The sequence below is a fragment of the Microtus oregoni genome, unplaced genomic scaffold (genome assembly GCF_018167655.1).
Source record: "Microtus oregoni isolate MIOR12 unplaced genomic scaffold, Mior012 000005F_ref0000423, whole genome shotgun sequence".
Lineage (NCBI taxonomy): Eukaryota > Metazoa > Chordata > Mammalia > Rodentia > Cricetidae > Microtus > Microtus oregoni.
In genome coordinates, this window is record NW_024543064.1 from 17,220,455 (window position 1) to 17,239,069 (window position 18,615).

General features: G+C 51.0%; 1 protein-coding gene across 2 annotated transcripts; it reads right to left on the minus strand.

Annotated features, from left to right (window-relative positions):
• Positions 1 to 1,716: 1,716 nt before the first annotated feature.
• Hmgcl (3-hydroxy-3-methylglutaryl-CoA lyase) lies at positions 1,717 to 16,663 on the minus strand. Of its 2 annotated transcripts, none has more exons than XM_041653162.1 (9): positions 16,552 to 16,663; positions 12,811 to 12,894; positions 11,487 to 11,594; positions 10,794 to 10,889; positions 9,253 to 9,401; positions 6,102 to 6,165; positions 4,636 to 4,824; positions 3,518 to 3,643; positions 1,717 to 2,264 (listed from the first exon to the last, which is right to left on the minus strand). In XM_041653162.1, the coding sequence occupies exons 1-9, from the start codon at positions 16,609 to 16,611 to the stop codon at positions 2,163 to 2,165; spliced, it is 978 nt and encodes a 325-aa protein (XP_041509096.1). In that variant the 5' UTR covers positions 16,612 to 16,663; the 3' UTR covers positions 1,717 to 2,162. The 2 variants fall into 2 exon arrangements, with proteins under 2 accessions (XP_041509096.1, XP_041509097.1); XM_041653163.1 differs by lacking the exon at positions 16,552 to 16,663 and adding an exon at positions 15,959 to 16,472.
• Between the last annotated feature and the right edge of the window lie 1,952 nt (positions 16,664 to 18,615).

Sequence of the window (18,615 nt, forward strand, 5' to 3'; positions counted from 1 at the left end):
CCTGCACGGTGGCCTTCCTAGTCGTCATCCGTGGCAGCTGCACCCGGATGATTGCGACCTGTTCCACTCTGAGCCGCTGGCTTCCGAGTTTCCGCTCATCTGCCAAGCCCTTCGTCGGGCTGTGCTATTTGGAGGGCATGGCTGGCACGGGCTGCGACCTGGATCCAAGACCACCCTGGAGCGAAAAGAACCTTTAAATCCTCAGTAGCAATTGCTTGCCCATCACTGAGCCACTGCCTCCCTCCCTCCCCCAAAAGTGTGTCTGCACCTCTCCACCATATAGCGATTCAAGACAGTTTTTTGTTTTTTTAAATATTTATTTATTTATTTATTATGTATACAATATTCTGTCTGTGTGTATGTCTGCAGGCCAGAAGAGGTCACCAGACCTCACTACAGATGGTTGTGAGCCACCATGTGGTTGCTGGGAATTGAACTCAGGACCTTTGGAAGAACAGGCAGTGCTCTTAACCACTGAGCCATCTCTCCAGCCCCTCAAGACACAGTTTTGTCTCGGTTAAAGAGGCGGGGCTGGAAGATGGCTCCGAGCACTTTTTGCATTGAACCTGAGACTTTTTCCCAGCACCCACATACTGCCTATCATTCCCATGCCCGCTCTGGCCTCTGTGGCTGCCTGCACATTCCTGACGTTCTCGCACATATAAGCAAAAATAAATCTTTTTCTGGTGGCACAGGGCTTCAATCCTAGCACTTGGTAGGCAGAGACAGGCAGATTTCTGTGAGTTCGAGGGCAGCATGGTCTATATAGAGGGTTCCAATTCAGCCATGAATGAACAGTGAGAAGCTGTTTCAAACCCAAATATTAAAAAAGAAAAAAAAAAGAGGCGGAGCTGGAAGATAGCGAATCAGTCAAGGGCACTTGTTACCGTCACAAACTCCTGTAAGTGCAATTCCAGGGGATCTACAACCAACCTGTCTTGGAGCTCCTGCAGTCTCACACACACACACACACACTTCTTTAAAGTGGGGGGGGGGGAAGCTTCAGGAAGGCTCAGTAGTTAAGAGCCGGTGCAGGTGCTACTTTTTCTGAGAATGGAAGTTCTGTTCTTAGCACCTAACCTACATGGCTCACAACTGTCTGGACGGCCAGTTCCAGGCTCCCCAGTGTCTTCTGGACACCGCAGCCCCTGTACTTACACATGCACATACCCACACATGCATGCATGCACGCGCATGTGTGTGTGTGTGTATGTGTGTGTGTGTAATTAGAAATAAATCTCGGGGCTGGAGAGATGGCTCAGCGCTAAGAGCATTGCCTGCTCCCAGCACCCACATGGTGGCTCATAACCATGTGTAATGAGGTCTGGTGTACAACACCGTATACAAAACAAACAAACAAATGAAAAGTCAAGCTGACCATTGTCTCCATTCAAGCACTGGAGAAGCAGGGACAGATGGATTCCTGGAGGGAGGCTCACTGGCCAGTCAGCCCGTCTACCTGGCTAGGTTCAGGCCAATAAGAGACCTGTCTCACTGTTCTGGGAACAGAGGCACAGCCTCAGACGCAACTCCTTGGGTGTCCTGGCCAGCCACCATATTGGTCTCGGGAATTAACCCAGAGTCATGATTTCCAGTCACTGGACCTGGGGCTCAGTGTAGAGATGGAAGAAATCCAGAGATGAACCAGTTAAGACCTTCACTCTTCCTCAGAATGATCTTATTCCCCCACTCATAAACAAATACACATTTGCATGATTGAATATTAGAAAATTAAACCTTTAATTACATAATCTGTTTTCAAAAATCATGTACAGAGTGAAGATTTCCCAGAGATGCTGGGCTTGGCAGATGGCCAGCACAGCAGATCAGCCCCCACCATTTCAGCAGACGCTCTGCTGCTCTACCAGGACCCACAGTCATGGCAGGGTGGACAGCAGCTCTGTTAGTTAGCAGATTCGCCCAGGAGACCCAGGGCCATCCCAAACCAGAGCTCAGGCCCTCAGCTCTGGAGAGCTGGCCTGCTGGAAAGGGGGACATCCAGGCTCCAAGACCACTCAGTTGCCCCAAAGCCTGGCAGCTCCTGCCCTTTCTGTCTAGAACCTTTGTGATACCTGCTCATTTGTCCGCATTCCATTCCCCCACCAAGGAATCATCTGAGCATGCCCACCTCCCCCGGTCCCAGGCCTCAGGTGAACAAGGGCTCAGAGTTTGCAGGTGGCCTGCGCCACTTTGGAGCTGGTTTTTCTGCTCAGGGCTTGACAGATGAAGTCGCCAGCTTCGAGGAGTTTCTGGAGGTTCACACCCTGGAAGAAGTAAGTCAGAGGATGAAGCCAATCAGGGCCTGCCCTCAACACCGAGGGAAAGAGACTGATAGCTATGGCACAGAAAGAGGAAGGCGACAGCACTCAGGCTCCTGTTGCAACCACTGTCTGGGATGTTGTGTCCAGCAGGCACCAGGGTTCTTTCTTCAGAGTGGCTGTGGGACCCCCGCCAGAAGAGGGGCCTTATTAATCTTGTCTCATCTCCATGTTCGGGGTCTAGCACAGGGCCTGGCCATGGAAATGTATTGTTCACTTATTTGCTTTCGTGTCTTTTTTCCTGTGCCAGGAAAGGTACCCAAACCACTGCTCATGCTAGCCAGCGGTTCTAGTCCTGAACCGCGTCCTCAGCCTGCAACTGTAGAGCAGCTGCTATCTGCTGCCGAGTGCCCAGGTTCCTTCTGGCGCTGGAGACTGAACCCAGGGCCTCACCACTGACCTACACCTCTGGCCGCACATTTTCTTAATTCTGTAACAACCTATGAGTAATCCATTTGCTGCCATGACTAGAGTTTGGAGAGATAATTTGAGGTCGTGCAGCCTGTGAGGAACAGATTTGGGTTTTAAATCATCAGCTCTTAAAGCAGAGACTCTGTGTGACTTCTGTGCCACCACTGATGTCCCTAGTGTCTGGGGGAACCCTGGGCGCTAATTTCACTGTCCTCATTTCGCAGAGAAGACAGGCTCGGGGCAGTGACTCACTGCAGGCCATGAAGCCACCTCTCACGGCGGCTCTTTCCACCCTTTTTGGGGCCTCCAGGGACTGAACTGTGGACATCATCATTCTGAGGTCTTGGTCTCCTGCGCTCATGATCATGTCCAACAGACCAAAGTCCCTTCTGCCATGCTGCTCCCTCTGCCAGAGACCCCTCTCTTCATCCCATCTTTGGCTGGCTCTTTATCATCCTTGGAGTCTTAGTCTACTCCTTCTAGGCCACCAACCAAGCCTCTCCTGCTGCTGAAACCCTGTCTACTAGTTCTTCACATACACACCCCAGGCTGCTCTGCCAGGGTCTCTAACCTCACACGAGCCCGATCGCTGTATCAGCCATTTTCCACTCTCCTGGAGGATTGTTTAGTCTCTGCTCTGCTCTCTCAGAAATATAAAGCTCCCACAATCCCTGTCCCCCTTCTAAATGCCAGCCGCCCTAAGGATGGATGCCCATATGCCTATTCTCTGGCTCCAGTCCAATACTGCTTAGTTCTGGATGTCACCACCAGGGGGCAGGCAGGCTTACCGTGTGAATCCCTAAGCCAGTCAGCATGTAGACCAGGTCCTCCGTAGCCAAATTCCCTGAGGCCCCTTGTGCATAGGGACAGCCTCCAAGTCCAGCCACAGAGGAGTCCACAACGCTCACTCCCATCTGGAAACACAAGGATGGTGAGATGTAGCTGCCGGAGCCTGGAGGCCATTGAGCCTCTCCTCATAAGCCTCTTGCCCTGGAGTCAGGAATTCTGCCAAAGCCATTCTCCTGCCTGCGATCCTGCCGGGGGAATCCGCTGAAGGACAGAGCTTCTCTCCCTGGATCAGTGAGCCTCCTTTGCTAGAGGAACTTCCCTCTTCAGCTGACTCCTGGCTCCGTTTCTCCCTTTGGGGTTCTCCTTAGAGCGGCCCCTCTGGGACATCAGCCTAGCCCCTCGGTTCCAGGACAATGGCACTGATAGTGGACCCAGCTTCTCTGGAGGTGTTTTGTCTTGAATAGAGTCAGAGAAATGGGAGGTTGGGGGTCTCAGAAGATCTATAATTGGCTAGTGAGGTGTGGCTCAGGGGGTAAAGGTGCTTGCCAGAAATTGTGACAACCTGAATTTGGTCCCCAGGCAGAAGGAAAGAATCAGCTCCTTGGTTGCCCTCTGACCTCCACAGGTGCCCGCACATCCTGTCAGGTCTTCAGGTGGAACACCAGCTATGGCCTGGTGCCAGCGTGGAAACCAGCATCAGAGGGCGCCATTGCAGCAGGTTCCACCTGCTTACTCTCTCGGTCACCCTGCTGCAGCCAAAGACGCCTCCCTGTTCCCTGAACATGGCAAGCATGCCCTTCAGGCCTCGGCACCTGCAGGCACCTGCACAGCATCCTCTCGTGACCTTCTGTGTGGAGCCATGCCCTTAACCTGGTGTGTCTCCATCTGTGGCCTCATATACTTTTGCTTCAGTACTTTTTCCAAGACAGGGTTTTTCTATGTAGACCAGGCTGGCCTTGAACTTACAGAGACCTGCCTGGTTCTGCCTCCCAAGTGCTGGCATTAAAGGCATATGCCACCACCACCCGGCGCACCGATACTTTTATTAATAAATAAAATGAAGCTGGGCTGCTCTGTCCCGTGCCCTCCTGGGGAATGGGCACGTGGCTTTCATTACCTGCAGAGCTACCAAGGTGTTGGCCAGGGCTTGACCATAGGTATCATGGCAGTGGACAGCCAGTGCGGCCACAGGCACCTCCCGCAGGACAGCAGTCAGCATGTCTTTCATGAGTCCCGGGGTGCCCACACCAATGGTGTCCCCAAGGGAGATCTCATAGCAGCCCATAGAGTACAACTTCTTGGCAACCTGGAAAAGCGAATGGATACTTAGAGGACCCCAGTGGCACTAGCGGGACTCTAGGGCTCAGAAGTATGGACTCTGCCCAGGCAGTTCACCTCTCTGAGGTGCTGTGTTCCTGGGTCCTAGGACCTGACAACTCCAATGGAAATGACAAGCATTGCTCACAGGCCCAGAACAGAGGCAACCATGGCGGCGGCCCGTGACTCCCCTCTGCTTCCTCCACAGTGGCTGACAGGGATCAGGAAAAGGCCTTCCTCTGGCAATACGATTTGTGGACTGTGGGTCTAAGATACTAGCTGTGTTCTTTAAGGAGCCACGGGGAACTATGTAACTTTAGAGAAACTCATTTGAAACTGGCCAGTCACCACAGAGCCTCAGCAGCCAAAGTCGCCCCTGAGGAGGCTGCCCATGCCCGGCTCTGAGCAGAGGGAAGCGGTGGCAGGAGACACAGATGTTTACTGTTTACACAGATGACTGTCCTGATAAATGACACAGTGACATCCCACCCTTCACCCCTGCCATGTGCCTACCAGATGACTGTGGTGGCAGGCCTCTGGGGCCATGTGATGCTGAGTTCAAAAGTTCCCACTCTGCAGTTCACTGTCTACCTGCTTTGGGGGTGTGACTTCTCTGAGCCTCAATTTCTGCTTCAGGGAAGTGGTGATGGGCTACAGGGAGGGCAGGTGACAACAGGAGTGGGGTGCACAGACCAGGGAACAGCAGCCACTGGGGCCAGCAGCAGCCCTGGGGTCATCCCTACCTGGATGCCATAGGTATTGGGGAAGAACAAAAGGGTTCTGTAGGACACGATGGATGAGACGCTAGCTGCATCAGCACCCTAGGTGGCCGGTGACTGGCCTCCTCAACTGCTCGTGGGAGAACAGCATCAAGTAGGCAGTGAAGTTTTCTGGATGAAAAGGCTGAAGTTCCTGGGTTACTCACACCTTGGTCCTATGTTGGGTCCTCCTCTGTGGAGCCATGGTTACTAGTCAGGAGGACGTGTGTGGTCTCTCACCTCCTACAAGGAACCTGGGGACTCCTGGGGATACCACACTGGCAATCGTGCCTCAGCTGATGAGACTGGAATCTGAATGCAGGGCTTTCGGGTGGGGTAGAGACCTGAGGGGCAGGTGCGGGCTGTGCTCTCAGTATGAGTGTGCCTGCGTGTGTGTGGCGGGGAAAGGGTAAAAACGGTGTCCTACTGGGGAAGAGAGGCGAGGGCACCTGTGCATGCAGGTTGGCAAGGAAGCCAACCCTCACAAGACCTTGCCCACTGCACACACCTCAGCTACTTTAGCCGGGGAGACCTTCCCCTCGTAGGGGCATCCGAGGGCACAGGAGACATACCTGTGGAGAAACAGGAGGAACAGTGTCAGTGACCCAGCTCGTCACCATCAGGAATGCCTGTGACCATTTGACACACATCCCTGGTGAGGCCACAGTAAACATGAAGCTGGGCAGGAGGCCCAGTACTGGGTGAAAGGGTAACTCTGAGTGGGACAAAGGCTCTTTGGCCTAGTTTCTGGGCGGGAGAGCTAGAGAAGCCTGCAGGGAAGGCGGGGCTAAGAGGCCATAGCTTCAGAAGCAGGTGGCAGGCAGTTGAGAACTCACAGTAGGTACAAGGAACCAGAGTGCACCTGAGCTGTCTGGAGGGGCAGCCCCATGCACTGGGGGAGATGGGCCAGTATTGAGGTCACCAGTGCCAGGATGAACACACAGGTTCGCACAAGAAGACAAGAACAGACGAGTCAGTACCAGGCTCAGGCCCCATGGCTCATGAGATGAAGACGGTGTGCCAGGCACTGGGCAGAGCCGTGAGAGGACCCATGAAGGGCCCTCGCCTCCAGAAGCATGTTCAAATCAGGAAGATGGCAAATAAGACTGCAGTCACATTAGAAGGGGGAGATAATTCCAGAAAGAGACACGTCGTGAAGGACGCAACAGGAGGAAGAATAGGCAGGCAATGCAGCAAGGGTTGCTAGGCAGAGCTCCCTGAGGTCATGGCGCCAGAGTTAGAGAGGGGAGGGTCTTCAAGAAGCATGTTTCTGTCAAGGCCAGAATCTGACATACCCAGGACAGAGCAAGGGACAGAACATCTAAGGCATGGGGAGAGACAGGGGCAAAGAAGAAAGACATGAGACAGGAGGGGAGCCCAGGCCTGACCCGTGACAGCCATGTGGTCTGCTCTCAGTACCCCTGCTGGCTTGGAGCATCTTTATTGAGTTAGGCTGAGGGTGGTGGCTCAAACCTGTAATCCTAGCACCTGGGAGGCTGAGGCAGGAGGATTGCCAGCCTTGGTGACATGAGTTCTAGGCCAATATGAACCTAAAGAGTGAGATGCTGTCAGAAGAAACCAAACTGAACCAAAAGCCCAAACCCTTCATGGTCAAGTAAAATATTCTATCTATTAAGAGATGGAACAGGAGTGGTGGCGCATGTCTTTAATTCCAGCACTCCGGAGGCAGAGAGATCTCTGTGTGTTCTAGACCAGCCAGGGTTACACAGAAAGACCTTGTCTCAACAAATAATTAGATAAATAAAGTATATAAATCAAAATAAACACAGACAGGATATTGTATACATAATAAATAAATATTTAAAAAAAAAGGGCTGGAGAGATGGCTCAGTGGTTAAGAGCATTGCCTGCTCTTCCAAAGGTCCTGCCTTCAATTCCCGGCAACCACATGGTGGCTTACAACCATCTATAATGAGGTCTGGTGCCCTCTTCTGGCCTGCAGACATACACACAGACAGGATATTGTATACATAATAAATAAATATTTAAAAAAAATCAAAATAAAAAATATTTGCTGGATCAACATTCCAAAAATCTTGGTATGCTTTCCACCTTAATTTTGCTATTTACTGGGGCTGGCGAGATGGCTCAGCGGTTAAGAGCATTGCCTGCTCTTCCAAAGGTCCTGAGTTCAATTCCCGGCAACCACATGGTGGCTCACAACCATCTGTAATGAGATCTGGTGCCCTCTTCTAGCCTGCAGGCATATATGCAGACAGAATATTGTATACTTAATAAATAAATATTTTAAAAAAATTTGCTATTTACTCTGACGTTGCTAAACAAGAAATAGTGGTTGGTGGCACAAACATCTGACCCCAGCACTTGGGAGATGAGGCAGGCAGAACTCTGAGTTCAAGGTCAGTCTGGTAACAGAGGGAGTTCCAGGAAAGCCAGGGCTACATAGTGAGACTGTGTCTCAAAACAAGCAAACAAAAACAAAAAAAACCAGAAACAACAAAAAAGTAAGAAAGAAGGGAAGGAAAAAGAGAAAGAAAAAGTTAAAAGATTTAAAAAGATTTACCAGGACAGAGCACAGGCCACGGGGGACACAGCTGGAGACCCAACTTCCCCCGCTTCCACCTGTTTATGGGGTTTGTCAGGCCCTGTGATGGGAAAGCACAGCACCCAGGCACTGTAGGAAGTGGCCTGCCCTCAGAGAGAGCACAGCCCAGTGAGGTGAAGGTGGCTGCCGAGCTAGACAGCTAAGTGCCATGTTTCAGGATGTCAGAAGACTTTGGAACCCCAAAGGAGGGGCGCTGTCTCCTGTTGAGGGACAAAGAAAACCAAGTGGAGCTGACATCCACGGAGGACCGTGAAGGACCTGAGGAGCAGAATGAAGAGGAGCACTCTGCCCACAGAGGGTGAGTGCACAGGCAAGAGACAGAAGGCATGTGGCAGAGGGTTGGAGGCTCCACCAGAGCCAGCACACAGAGCCATGAACTACTATCCATGCTGCAGAATGCCAGGGTGATGCGCACAGGGTCCTGAAACACAGTAAAAGCCTCACTTGCTGTGCATCCAGCAGTGGGAGAGTACCTGCCCAGGAGGCTACAAGGCTTCATCAGTGCTGCATCTCGACCCCAGCATTGCAGTTTATTTTCTTGAGACAGGGCTTTTCTGTGTAGCCTTAACTGTCCTAGAACTCAATCTGTAGACCAGGCGAGCCTCAAATTCATAGAGATCCGCCTGCCTCTGCCTCCTGAGTGCTGGGATTAAAGGTGTGCACTGCCACTGCCTGGCCCCAGGGCACTGTATTTTGTTGTTGCTGTTGCTTGGTTTTTGTGTTTTGAAACACGTTTAAAGGCCTGCACTACCAGGCCCCAAGCCACCAGGCCTGGCTTCCCAGCACTGTAAGAACCAATCCTGGGGCTGGGCATGGTGGCACATGGCATACCAGCACTGAAGCAGAGACAGCTGGATGTCTGTGAGTTCCAGACTGGCCTGATCTACCAAATTTAGGTCTGAGAGAAACCCCAGCTAATCTTCTGCCTCCACTCCTTCGGAGAAAGGTTCAGTTGTGGAGTTTGGGTTGCTCCCGCCCAGCAGGAGTCTGAGGTGGAGAGAATGGTGGGTGGGAGAATCTGGCTCCATTCCACCAGGACACTGAGGAAGGAGCCCTCTGAGGCCTGACTCACCCTCTCACAGGGATGCTGGAGGCCTGTGCGGCCTTCATGACTCCATCAAAGCGCTGGAAACTCTCGTCGATGGAGCAGTTCACATTCTTCCGAGTGAAGAGCTCAGAGGCCGCCCCAAAGATGCTGACTTCCTTGGCACCTGCAGCTACCTGCCAACATCCAGGTGAATACCTTTAGCACTCTGTTCCTAGAAGAACTGGTCCCGTGGCAAAACCTTTCCTGTGGCAGGTTGGATGGTATGTGACTGTTACAGGCTGCAGTCATATAAATATCCTTTAGGGAATAGGCTGGGGCAGGCGACGCGGCTCAGGAGGGCAAATGCATGTGCTGTCAATCCTGATGACCTGAGCTCCATTCCCCAGGACCCACAAGGGAAAAGGAGAGAATCGAGTCACTCAAGTTGTCCATTGACCTCCATACGAGTGCCACCGCACACACACGTGTGTGCACGCACATACACAAGTAAACAAACAAATTTAGTAATAATAAACATATTATGTGGACATCCCAATATCTAGTTCCCCAGAACATGACCGTCCTTGGAAAGAGAGTCCCCACAAATGTAACTAGGTAAAATGAGGTCACAATGGAGCAGGATGGGCCCTAATTCAGAATGACGGGTGTCCTTAAAGGATGGCTGTGTGAAGAAATGCGGAGGGCGACCCGAGGGTGGAGGCAGGCACTGGATGGGGGCACGCACACCAAGGCTAAGTGCTCATCCCAGTCACTAGAAGATGTATGCGACCCCTGGCCTCCAGAATGCGAGACAGTAAAGCGATTTCTGTTACAGTTTGCAGTATTTTCTCATAGCAGCCCTGGGAAATTTATATTTCAATTAGAAAACAAACCAAAAGCAAAGCTGGGGAATGTGGACATTACAAGCGGTGGGGGTCGAGCAACCACTGCAGAAGCATCCACGCGCGGCGAGGGTTGAGCAGCCACACCGCAGAAGCGCCCATGCGCAGTGAGGGTTGAGCAGCCACACCGCAGAAGCGCCCATGCGCAGTGAGGGTTGGGCAGCCACACCGCAGAAGCGTCTATGCACAGCGCTGGTACCCTTCCTAAAGCAGTGAGTCATGCGTGCTGCAGAGAGCGCAGCACTTAAGAGTGTTTGCTGCTCTTGCACGGGATCTGGGTTGGATTCCCAGCATCCATAACTGTTTGTAACTCCAGTTCCAAAAGACCTTATGTCCTCTTCTGGTTTCTGCAGGCATTGCATGCGCATGGTGCACAGACATTCAGGCAAAACACCAGAACATACAAAATAAAAAAAAATCTAGAAAATGAAAAAAGAAGTGGGTGATCGCAGGACCTAATAGTTATAGCAAGTGCGTGTCTCTCGGGCTCTTATCGAGCATTGCCTAACGGAAACAAATGGGCTCAGCTGTCAGTACCATGAAGCTCAGAGGTTAAGCAATTTGTCAAGACAACAGAGCAGTCCCCTTGTCCCCAGTCTGATGCTGCTCATAGCCACTGGAGACTAGCTGCTCAGGGGGCCATCCCAGGGCAGGACCGGAGGACGAGGCAGGTCAACCTCTTACCGCTTCCTCGAAGCCTTTCACATTTGGAGTCAGGACTGGATAGTTGACGCCAGGAAACTTCTGAATGCCCTTCAAGACTTCAGAGTGGTCAGCCATCTGGGAGCCAAAGAAGCCAAGAGCTCAGTGCTAGAGAGACCCCTCTCTCCACTGAATTTTCTGTTTCCAATACTTTCCCTATCTGTCTGACCACTGAGGGCTCAGGAGACATCCTGGGCAGTGTGACCTTGGCAGCTCCTATGGTCAGTACTGACAATTCTGTGGTACCCTCAGTCACAACCAGCAGCAGCCACTTGCCCAGAACCTTCTCTGGTGGGCCCTGGACACCACTCCCTCTGCATTGCCTGGCACTCTCTGTCATGGATGGTTTGCCCACCCCTGTGAAGGGGTCCTTGTGGCAAATGGGCATGGGGATTGTATGTGCTAGGGAGACCTCAGAGGCCGCCTCTATCTTGAGAGAGCAAAGGCCTCACTTAGCAAGGGTTCCAATAAACCAGGGCAGAGCCCAGACCAATTTGGAGCCCCTGGCTCCCAGGTCACGTCCTTCCTGTGCTACACAGTGCTGAGACTCACTTGAGACCCCTGAAGCCAGGGACCTGGAAACCTATGCTTCCGACAGCCAGGGGCTGCAAGAGCAAATGGGGGGGCTCCCCACCATCCCATCCAAGACAGGCTTCTTCTGGAGGCTGGGCTCACCTGGGGAACCCATTTTGGAGAGACAAAGCTGGTGGCTTCGATAACGGGGAGCCCTGCTTCAGAAAGCATGTCTATCAGCTTGATTTTCACGGGGGTAGGAACAATGTTCTGTAATAGACGGAGACCCAGAGAAGGCAAGTCAGCAACACTGGTACCAAAAACGACCATTTTCCTCTTCCTTAACTCGATGTGTTGGTTTACGGCCCCATCATCAACTAAGAGCAAGGAGCCTTGGCCAGAGTGAGCAGAAATAAATCCTCTGCTCTCTGAGTGCTGTGGATGGGTGGACCCCAAGTACCGCGTTTTTTCTCTTTTTCTTCCTTTCCCACATCGAATCCCTCAGCAGAACCTATGGATTCCTTTCTAATCTATCCCTAAGATCCCAGGTGTAGTATGGCATGGCTGCCGTCTGTCAACTCAGTCTAAACTGGAAACTTCCTGAACTGCAGTTCAGTGCCTCACTTTCCTGCCCAAAAGCCATCCACGAGGGACTGCAGAGACGGCTCAGCAGTAAAGACTCCTCGGAGGACCCATGCTCAGTTCCCAGTACTCTAGCTGGGCAATTCACAAATGTCAATTAACTTCAGCTCCAGGGGATCTGATGCCCCCTTCTGGCCTTTATGGGCACTGCAGGCACGTGGCAGGTATACACACACAGGGATACACACACACACACAAATAAAAATAAACTTTAAGCTGGGTGGTGGCAATGGTGCAAATAAATAAATATATATAAAAAAAACTTTAAAAAAAAAGCCTTTCATGGCTCCTTGGTGCCAGTCAGTAGGATTATGGTACAGGTCCTGACAATTCCCGGCCTGCTCGTAATCTTCCCCGGGATTGTAAGCCATCATATGGGCACTGGGAATTGAAATTGGGTCCTCTGAGCAGGAAGCACTCTTAACCACGGGGTCAATGTCTCCAGTCCCCTCACAAGCCACACATCAAGTGCTCCAAAGCCACACATGTTGCAACCATAAATGGTGTATGAGCCACATTTAAAGTTATCCTTGGCACATGAGCCCTGTGTGTACAGACTAGACACGTGACTCATACTCAGGTGTAGAAAACTCCCACTTTTAAGGGAGTTTTATGTTTCTTTCTAAGTAAATACTTCCACATATACCTAGGCCTATTTCTTCTACATAGGAGTGAAGTTGAATACATATTCTGTTTTGCAGCCTGTCATCATTTAATATTCTTGTATTAATAGCTGCATAATATTCCAGTTTCTCAAAAGTCCATAATGTACCTGACCCAACTTCCCTGGAATGCTCCAAACAGACATGTAAACCATCTTTCCTGAGCCCACTTCCGTCTTTACCTTTTCATTCTGCAGACCATCGCGGGGACCGACTTCCACGATCTTCACCTGCTTCGGGAAGGCACCCATGGATGATGTGCCAGCCTTTGGTTTAAAAGAGGAAACCCAAGTGTCAGGACTTGGCACAGGACCGTGTAGAACACAAGGCTCTTCCTTCACTACTGCGAGCAGCCAGTTTCTCCCTTTTTAACTCCACCTGGTCTCTTTCAGGATTAAGACAAAAAAGCAAAATATGCTTTGGGCAGGAATGAGCAAGAAGCCGTGTGTCCAGGCAGATCCTCCTCTGGTTCAGCACATGCACGCGCGCGCGCGCACACACACACACACACACACACACACTCACACACATGCGCGCCCATTTGACAGCCCCATTTCCACACTTCTCATTCGGTAGTCCCCAAAGCCCACACTGCACAAACACTCGCTTGACTCTATCCTGTCTGTCTCTGCAAAAGACATCACCTGCACCCTGTTGCTCAGCTGGACTCTGACTCACCCCTTCCTCTAGTCACCCTGCCTTGGAGGCTCTGACCTCATTAATCACCCCTCCTTTCTGCTCCATTCCCTTCTACCCTCTGCCCAACAGGTCACTATGCTCCAGTCCAGCAGGGCTGCCCTCTGTCTGGAATGCTCACCAATTCTTACACCCATCAATCTCGGAGCGCCTTCCTTGATCTACCATCCATCACCTTTGGTACTTTGTATTTCACAAGGCTACCTTGTCTCCCTCCGCCCCCATCTCATCCTGGCTGGCACTGTCCTGGCAATGCATTCATCACATTACAGGAACAACAAACAATGCACGAAGGTATAGTGTCCAGAGGACAATCACTGAGCACCAAGAGGAGTCAGCCTCAGATCCCACAGCGGTGATGAGGGTATGAAGGCTTTGCTAGCTCCGTTAAGGCTTGTCTAAAGCCCAATTCTGCACTGATGAGTGACATGGGGACATTAGGTCTGAGGAGATGACATCCCCAGCAACTGAAGAAATTATTTTTCCAAAAGTTTAAAGCCTTTAGTTCACTGTACATCAGGTCTGCCGCAAATCTTCCCCTATCCACCTACAGATTGTTAATTATTTATTTATTTTAGGTGTTTGGGTATTCTGTCTGCATGTATGTCTGTTTGCCACATGTGTGCAGTGCCCTCATAAGCCAGAAGGCATCAGATCCCCCGGACTACAGCTACAAATGGTTGTGGGCCGCCAGGTAGGTTCTAGAAACCAAGACGGAGTCCTCTGGAAAGAGCAGCGATCACTCTAAACCGCGGAGCCACCACCTCTCCAGCCCTTCCGCCACCCCCAAATAAACATCCTGCAATGGGCAAGGGGAAGATGCACTGCACAACACACCAAGGACCCCAGGCCCACGCAGCCCGTAAGGAAGGACACAGCTGTGTCACGAGTCAGCTGGAACACCTCAGCGCCCCTCAAGTGGCTTTGGTTTTAGCCGGCAATGGTTTCTAACAAAGGGGACAAGGCCCTGGATTATAAGAAGTCGGGGAGCTGAATGAAGGTCCCTGCTCCTGGAGTCTCCCCTCCAACTGAGACGGTCAGCCTCTGCTGGTGTATCACCCCAAAATGACGCAAGTGGAACTTAAGTGCTAATGGCCAGGAACTTGGTTCTCTCCACTGCTCTTCCCATGGCCCTGGGACATAACAGACTTAGTAAGTAAAGGCTAAGGCAAAACGTGCCTATTTTCTTAGGAACAAGTTGGCCTTAGTTCTACTTCTTTCCCTATAACTGCTCTTCATATAACAACAAAGGCCGGGTGTGGTGGCTCACACCCTAATCCCAGCACTTGGGGATGGAGGCAGGAGGGTCAGAAGCTCAAGGGTGTCTTCGGCTACCTAGCAAATGTGAGGCCAGCATGAGACAGGAAAGATCTTATTTTTAAAATATACCCAGAGACTGAAGAGATGGCTCAGTCACTAAGAGTGCACACCGCTCTTACAGAAGACCCGCGTTGGGGCTTCCAAACACACGTCAGACAGCTCACAACTGCCTAAGTTTAGCTCAAGGAACCTGATCCTCTCTTCTGGCATCCATGGGCACCTGCAGGCACACATGAATTTATATAATTCAAAACCACATAAGCGGTGCTGGAGGGATGGCTCAGCAGTTAAGAGCACTTGGTGCTCTTCCTGAGTTCAGGTCCCAGCACCCATGCCAACTGCCTATAATTCCAGCTGGCCTCCAAAGGCCCCGGAACACCCATTGAACACATTTACACAGACATGCACACATAACAGACCAACAATAAAAACAGAACAAGAGGCTCGAGAGATGGTTCACACTCAAGAGCACCGGTTGCTCTTCCAGAGAACCTGGGTTCAATTCCCAGGACCCACAATACAGCTCCCAACTGTCTGTGACAACAGTTCCAGGGGATCCTACACCCTGACACAGACAAAATGCCAATGTGTATGGAATAAAATTAAATAAAGACAAAAACAGAAACCAGGGTTGGCAAGAATTAAGACACTTGCTGCTAAGCCTGACGACCGGAGTTCCACCCCTGGAACTCACACAGGCGGACAAAACCAACTCCTCAAAGTCGGTCGGCCTTTGGACTTTCACTAGGGCACGCTCACATATAAACAAGCAAACGAATAGATATAATTAAAAGCCAAATAAAAGAGAAAAGTGACAGCTTTTCATTCCATTCCATTACACCAGGTTTTAAAAAATGATTATGATCTAGCTGAGCATAGTGGTGCATGTCTGTAATCCTAGAGGCAGAGGCAGGCTGATCTATTTCTGTGAGTTCAAAACTAGCCTGGTCTACATCATGAGTTCTAGGACAGCCAGAGTTACAAAGAAAGATACTCTATCTCAAATAAACAAAACATTATTATCCACCATCTCATTTCCTAACTTCTTAAGTTGGAGTTGGCATTTTCGTTCGATCCCTGAGCAATCAGTGGAGCTGGGTAGACTAAAGATACAGAAATGGTTTTCTGAGAGAGACCCACGAAATGCATAGGAAATAGTTTTCCCAAGTACTGATATACTGCCTAAACTCTCCAATATGTAATAAGTCCATCACTGAGCTGAGGATGTAGCTCCGTGGTAGAGTAGTGAAGTGGGGAGCTAATCTCCCCCAAAACACAACTCCACCAAAACACCACCCATGACTGATCACTCACCAAATCACCCTGAGACAGGCTATCCATTTCATGTACCAGCAAGATGAGTGAAATCCGTCACTCGGCCTTGAAAATGGCAAGCTCATCCGGACACCAGTTTGCGGCTTAACCAGCGCAGCTCCTTGGCCCTTTCCCTCCCCTCACTGTGCGTGGGAGAAGACCTAACACCAGGATCGCACAGGCCCAAAGGGATTGTGCCCGACCCACGCGACCCACGTTCTCCGCGGGAGTCCAGAAAAGCAACAAGACCCGGGGAAAGCGGCGAGCAGGGATGCTTTTTCCAGGTGGGACGTGTTTTTCACTAATAATAACGGGCTGGAGAATTCCGAAGCTCAGTTAGGGAAAGGAGCCAGAGCCACCGTAAGGGAGTTAAGGCACCCAGGATGATGTCCCAGGTCTCCACAGTGACAGCGGGTTGCTTGGCTTCACAGGACTCAGTTTCCCCGTTTCTTGCAAGGGATCTGAGCCAGACCGGCTGGATCCGGAACTCTCAAACCCTCCCAGCTTCGGCCCCTGGAGCTGCCCCGCTTCGTCTGTCAGAGCAGCCGACGAAGCCCACCCGACCCCGACTGTCTCCCGCTTGGGGCACTTACAGCCCGGAGGGACGCCAAGCCCACCAGCCTTCGCGGGAAAGCTCTCCTCACTGTTGCCATCTTTGCCCAGAGTCCCCGTGGCCACACCCTCTGGGTTCCACGTGACCGCCGAACGCCCTGTGGGCGGGACCATGCATGGGGCGGAGCCTTGTGCGTGACGCAGACTCCCAGAGTTGGCTCCATCCCCCACTCCGCCTTTGCTTTCCTTCCCGGCTGGTTATTCTGGTTATTCTCCACGCCACGGAACTGTTTTTTGGTTTTGTTTTGATTTTGGCTTTCTGATTCTATGTAACCCACGCTAGCCTGGAATTTACATATCACCCAGATTGTCCTCCTACTCATGGAAATCCTCCTGCCTCTGCCTCCCGGATGTTGACAGGAGTAAGCCACTACTACATCTTGCCCATTCAGTATTTTCCAGGCTTCTGTTATAAAACACAAAACAAGGAGCAAGGAATATAGAGATGGTTAAAACTTCAGCTGGGTATGGTGGTGACGCATGCCCGCTGTCCCAGCACTCCAGAGGCAGAGGGAGGATTGTCCCAAGTTTGAGACCAGTCTGGTCTATATGGCAAGGCTCAGACCAGTCAAGGCTTCATAGAGAGAGAGAGAGAGGTCTTGCCTCTAAACACCAAATCCAACCAAAGGGGGGGGGGAGGGGGGAGATGAGGAAATGTAGTGAAAGTCTGTCTTCCTGGGTTTAGAGTCTGAGAGGTATGGAGAGAAACGTGGCTGTAAAATGTCTAATTTTGAAGATGAGCCACAGTACACCTGTTTTCTGTTGTGTTCTGAGCTGTCTGCATGTGTTAAGTATCTGCCACCATCTTCAGGCCGCAGCAGCTTCAGAGAAAACATTCTGTGATGGGTTCGTGAAGGAGTAAGAGCTATCCAAGCGAAGAGGTTGTCAAGTATGAGACAGTAGAAGATTGAAAGTCCTCAGGAATTAGCAGAACCCTGGGCTGGGGAGATGGCTTGGTGCACAGCACAAGGTTGTGAACTGAGATTCCCCGGTGCCTGGTACCAGCGGGAATAGGAGTGCACGCCTTGAATCCCAGCACTTGGGAGACAGGCAGGAGATCTGCCTGGTCTACACAGTGAGTTCCAGGACGGCCAGGACTGAACAGAGAGATGCTCTCTCAAAGAAACAAAAGAATTTTTTAAAATATTTATTATTTATACAGTTAGCCAGAAGAGGGTATCAGACCTCATTACAGATGGTTGTGGGCCACCAAGTGGTTGCTGGGAATTGAACTCAGGACCTCTGGAAGAGCAGCAGGCAATGCTCTTAACCGCTGAGCCATCTCTCCAGCCCCAAAAGAATTTTTTTAAAAAACTTCATCAAAAAGGTTTCCAGACAAATCGAATACAAATGCGGTGACCCTGAGGTAAGGAAACGGATGCGTGGTGCAGTGTTTTTCAGTCTGCATGCTGCACCCCATTAACTGCAGTAGCTTCTTGGGGGATGCCAATTATTACTGAAAATAATGAAATAGGAAGTTATCAGAGAACATTAGACTAGTAGAACAGACAGGAGAGGTGGCTCAGCAGTTAGGAACACGTGTTCCTGCAGAGGTCCTTGAGTTCAGTTCCTGCGCCCACATGACGGCTCACAACCACTGGTAACCATTGGTAACTCCAGTTCCAGAGGATCTGGTGCCCCCTTCTGGCCCCTGAAAGCACTGCATATATGTGATGCACAAATTTGCAGGCAAACTACCACCTGGCCGAAGTTATTCTTTTTCATTACATGTAGGTGTGTACCTGCATATGGGAATGTGTGTGTTGCTGGATCTTCCGGAACTGTCATTACAGATGGTGGTGAGCTGCCTACTATGGGTGTTGGGAAACCAAACTAGGATCCTCTGGAAGAACAGCAACTGTTCTTAACCACTGAGCCATCTCTCTCTTCAATCCAGTAAATAAGCATCCTGGGTGTTGTGGTTAATCCCTGCAGTCTGAGATATGCAGACTGGAGATGAAGCTCCATTGGTACAGTGCCCGACTAGCATGCAGGAAGTATGAGCCGGAATGTTGCCACACAGGCTTCTAATCCCAGAGGTGGGG

What these genes read in the sequence shown, in the direction of transcription:
- Hmgcl (XM_041653162.1), bottom strand. Translation starts at nt 16,611, where the DNA reads ATGGCAACAGTGAGGAGAGCTTTCCCGCGAAGGCTGGTGGGCTTGGCG. An exon ending in TGAAAGGCTTCGAGGAAGCG is followed by an intron (nt 9,402 to 10,793) that starts GTAAGAGGTTGA and finishes GGATGTTGGCAG; the next exon opens with GTAGCTGCAGGTGCCAAGGA. An exon ending in ACACCTTGGTAGCTCTGCAG is followed by an intron (nt 3,644 to 4,635) that starts GTAATGAAAGCC and finishes TTGTGTTTCCAG; the next exon opens with ATGGGAGTGAGCGTTGTGGA.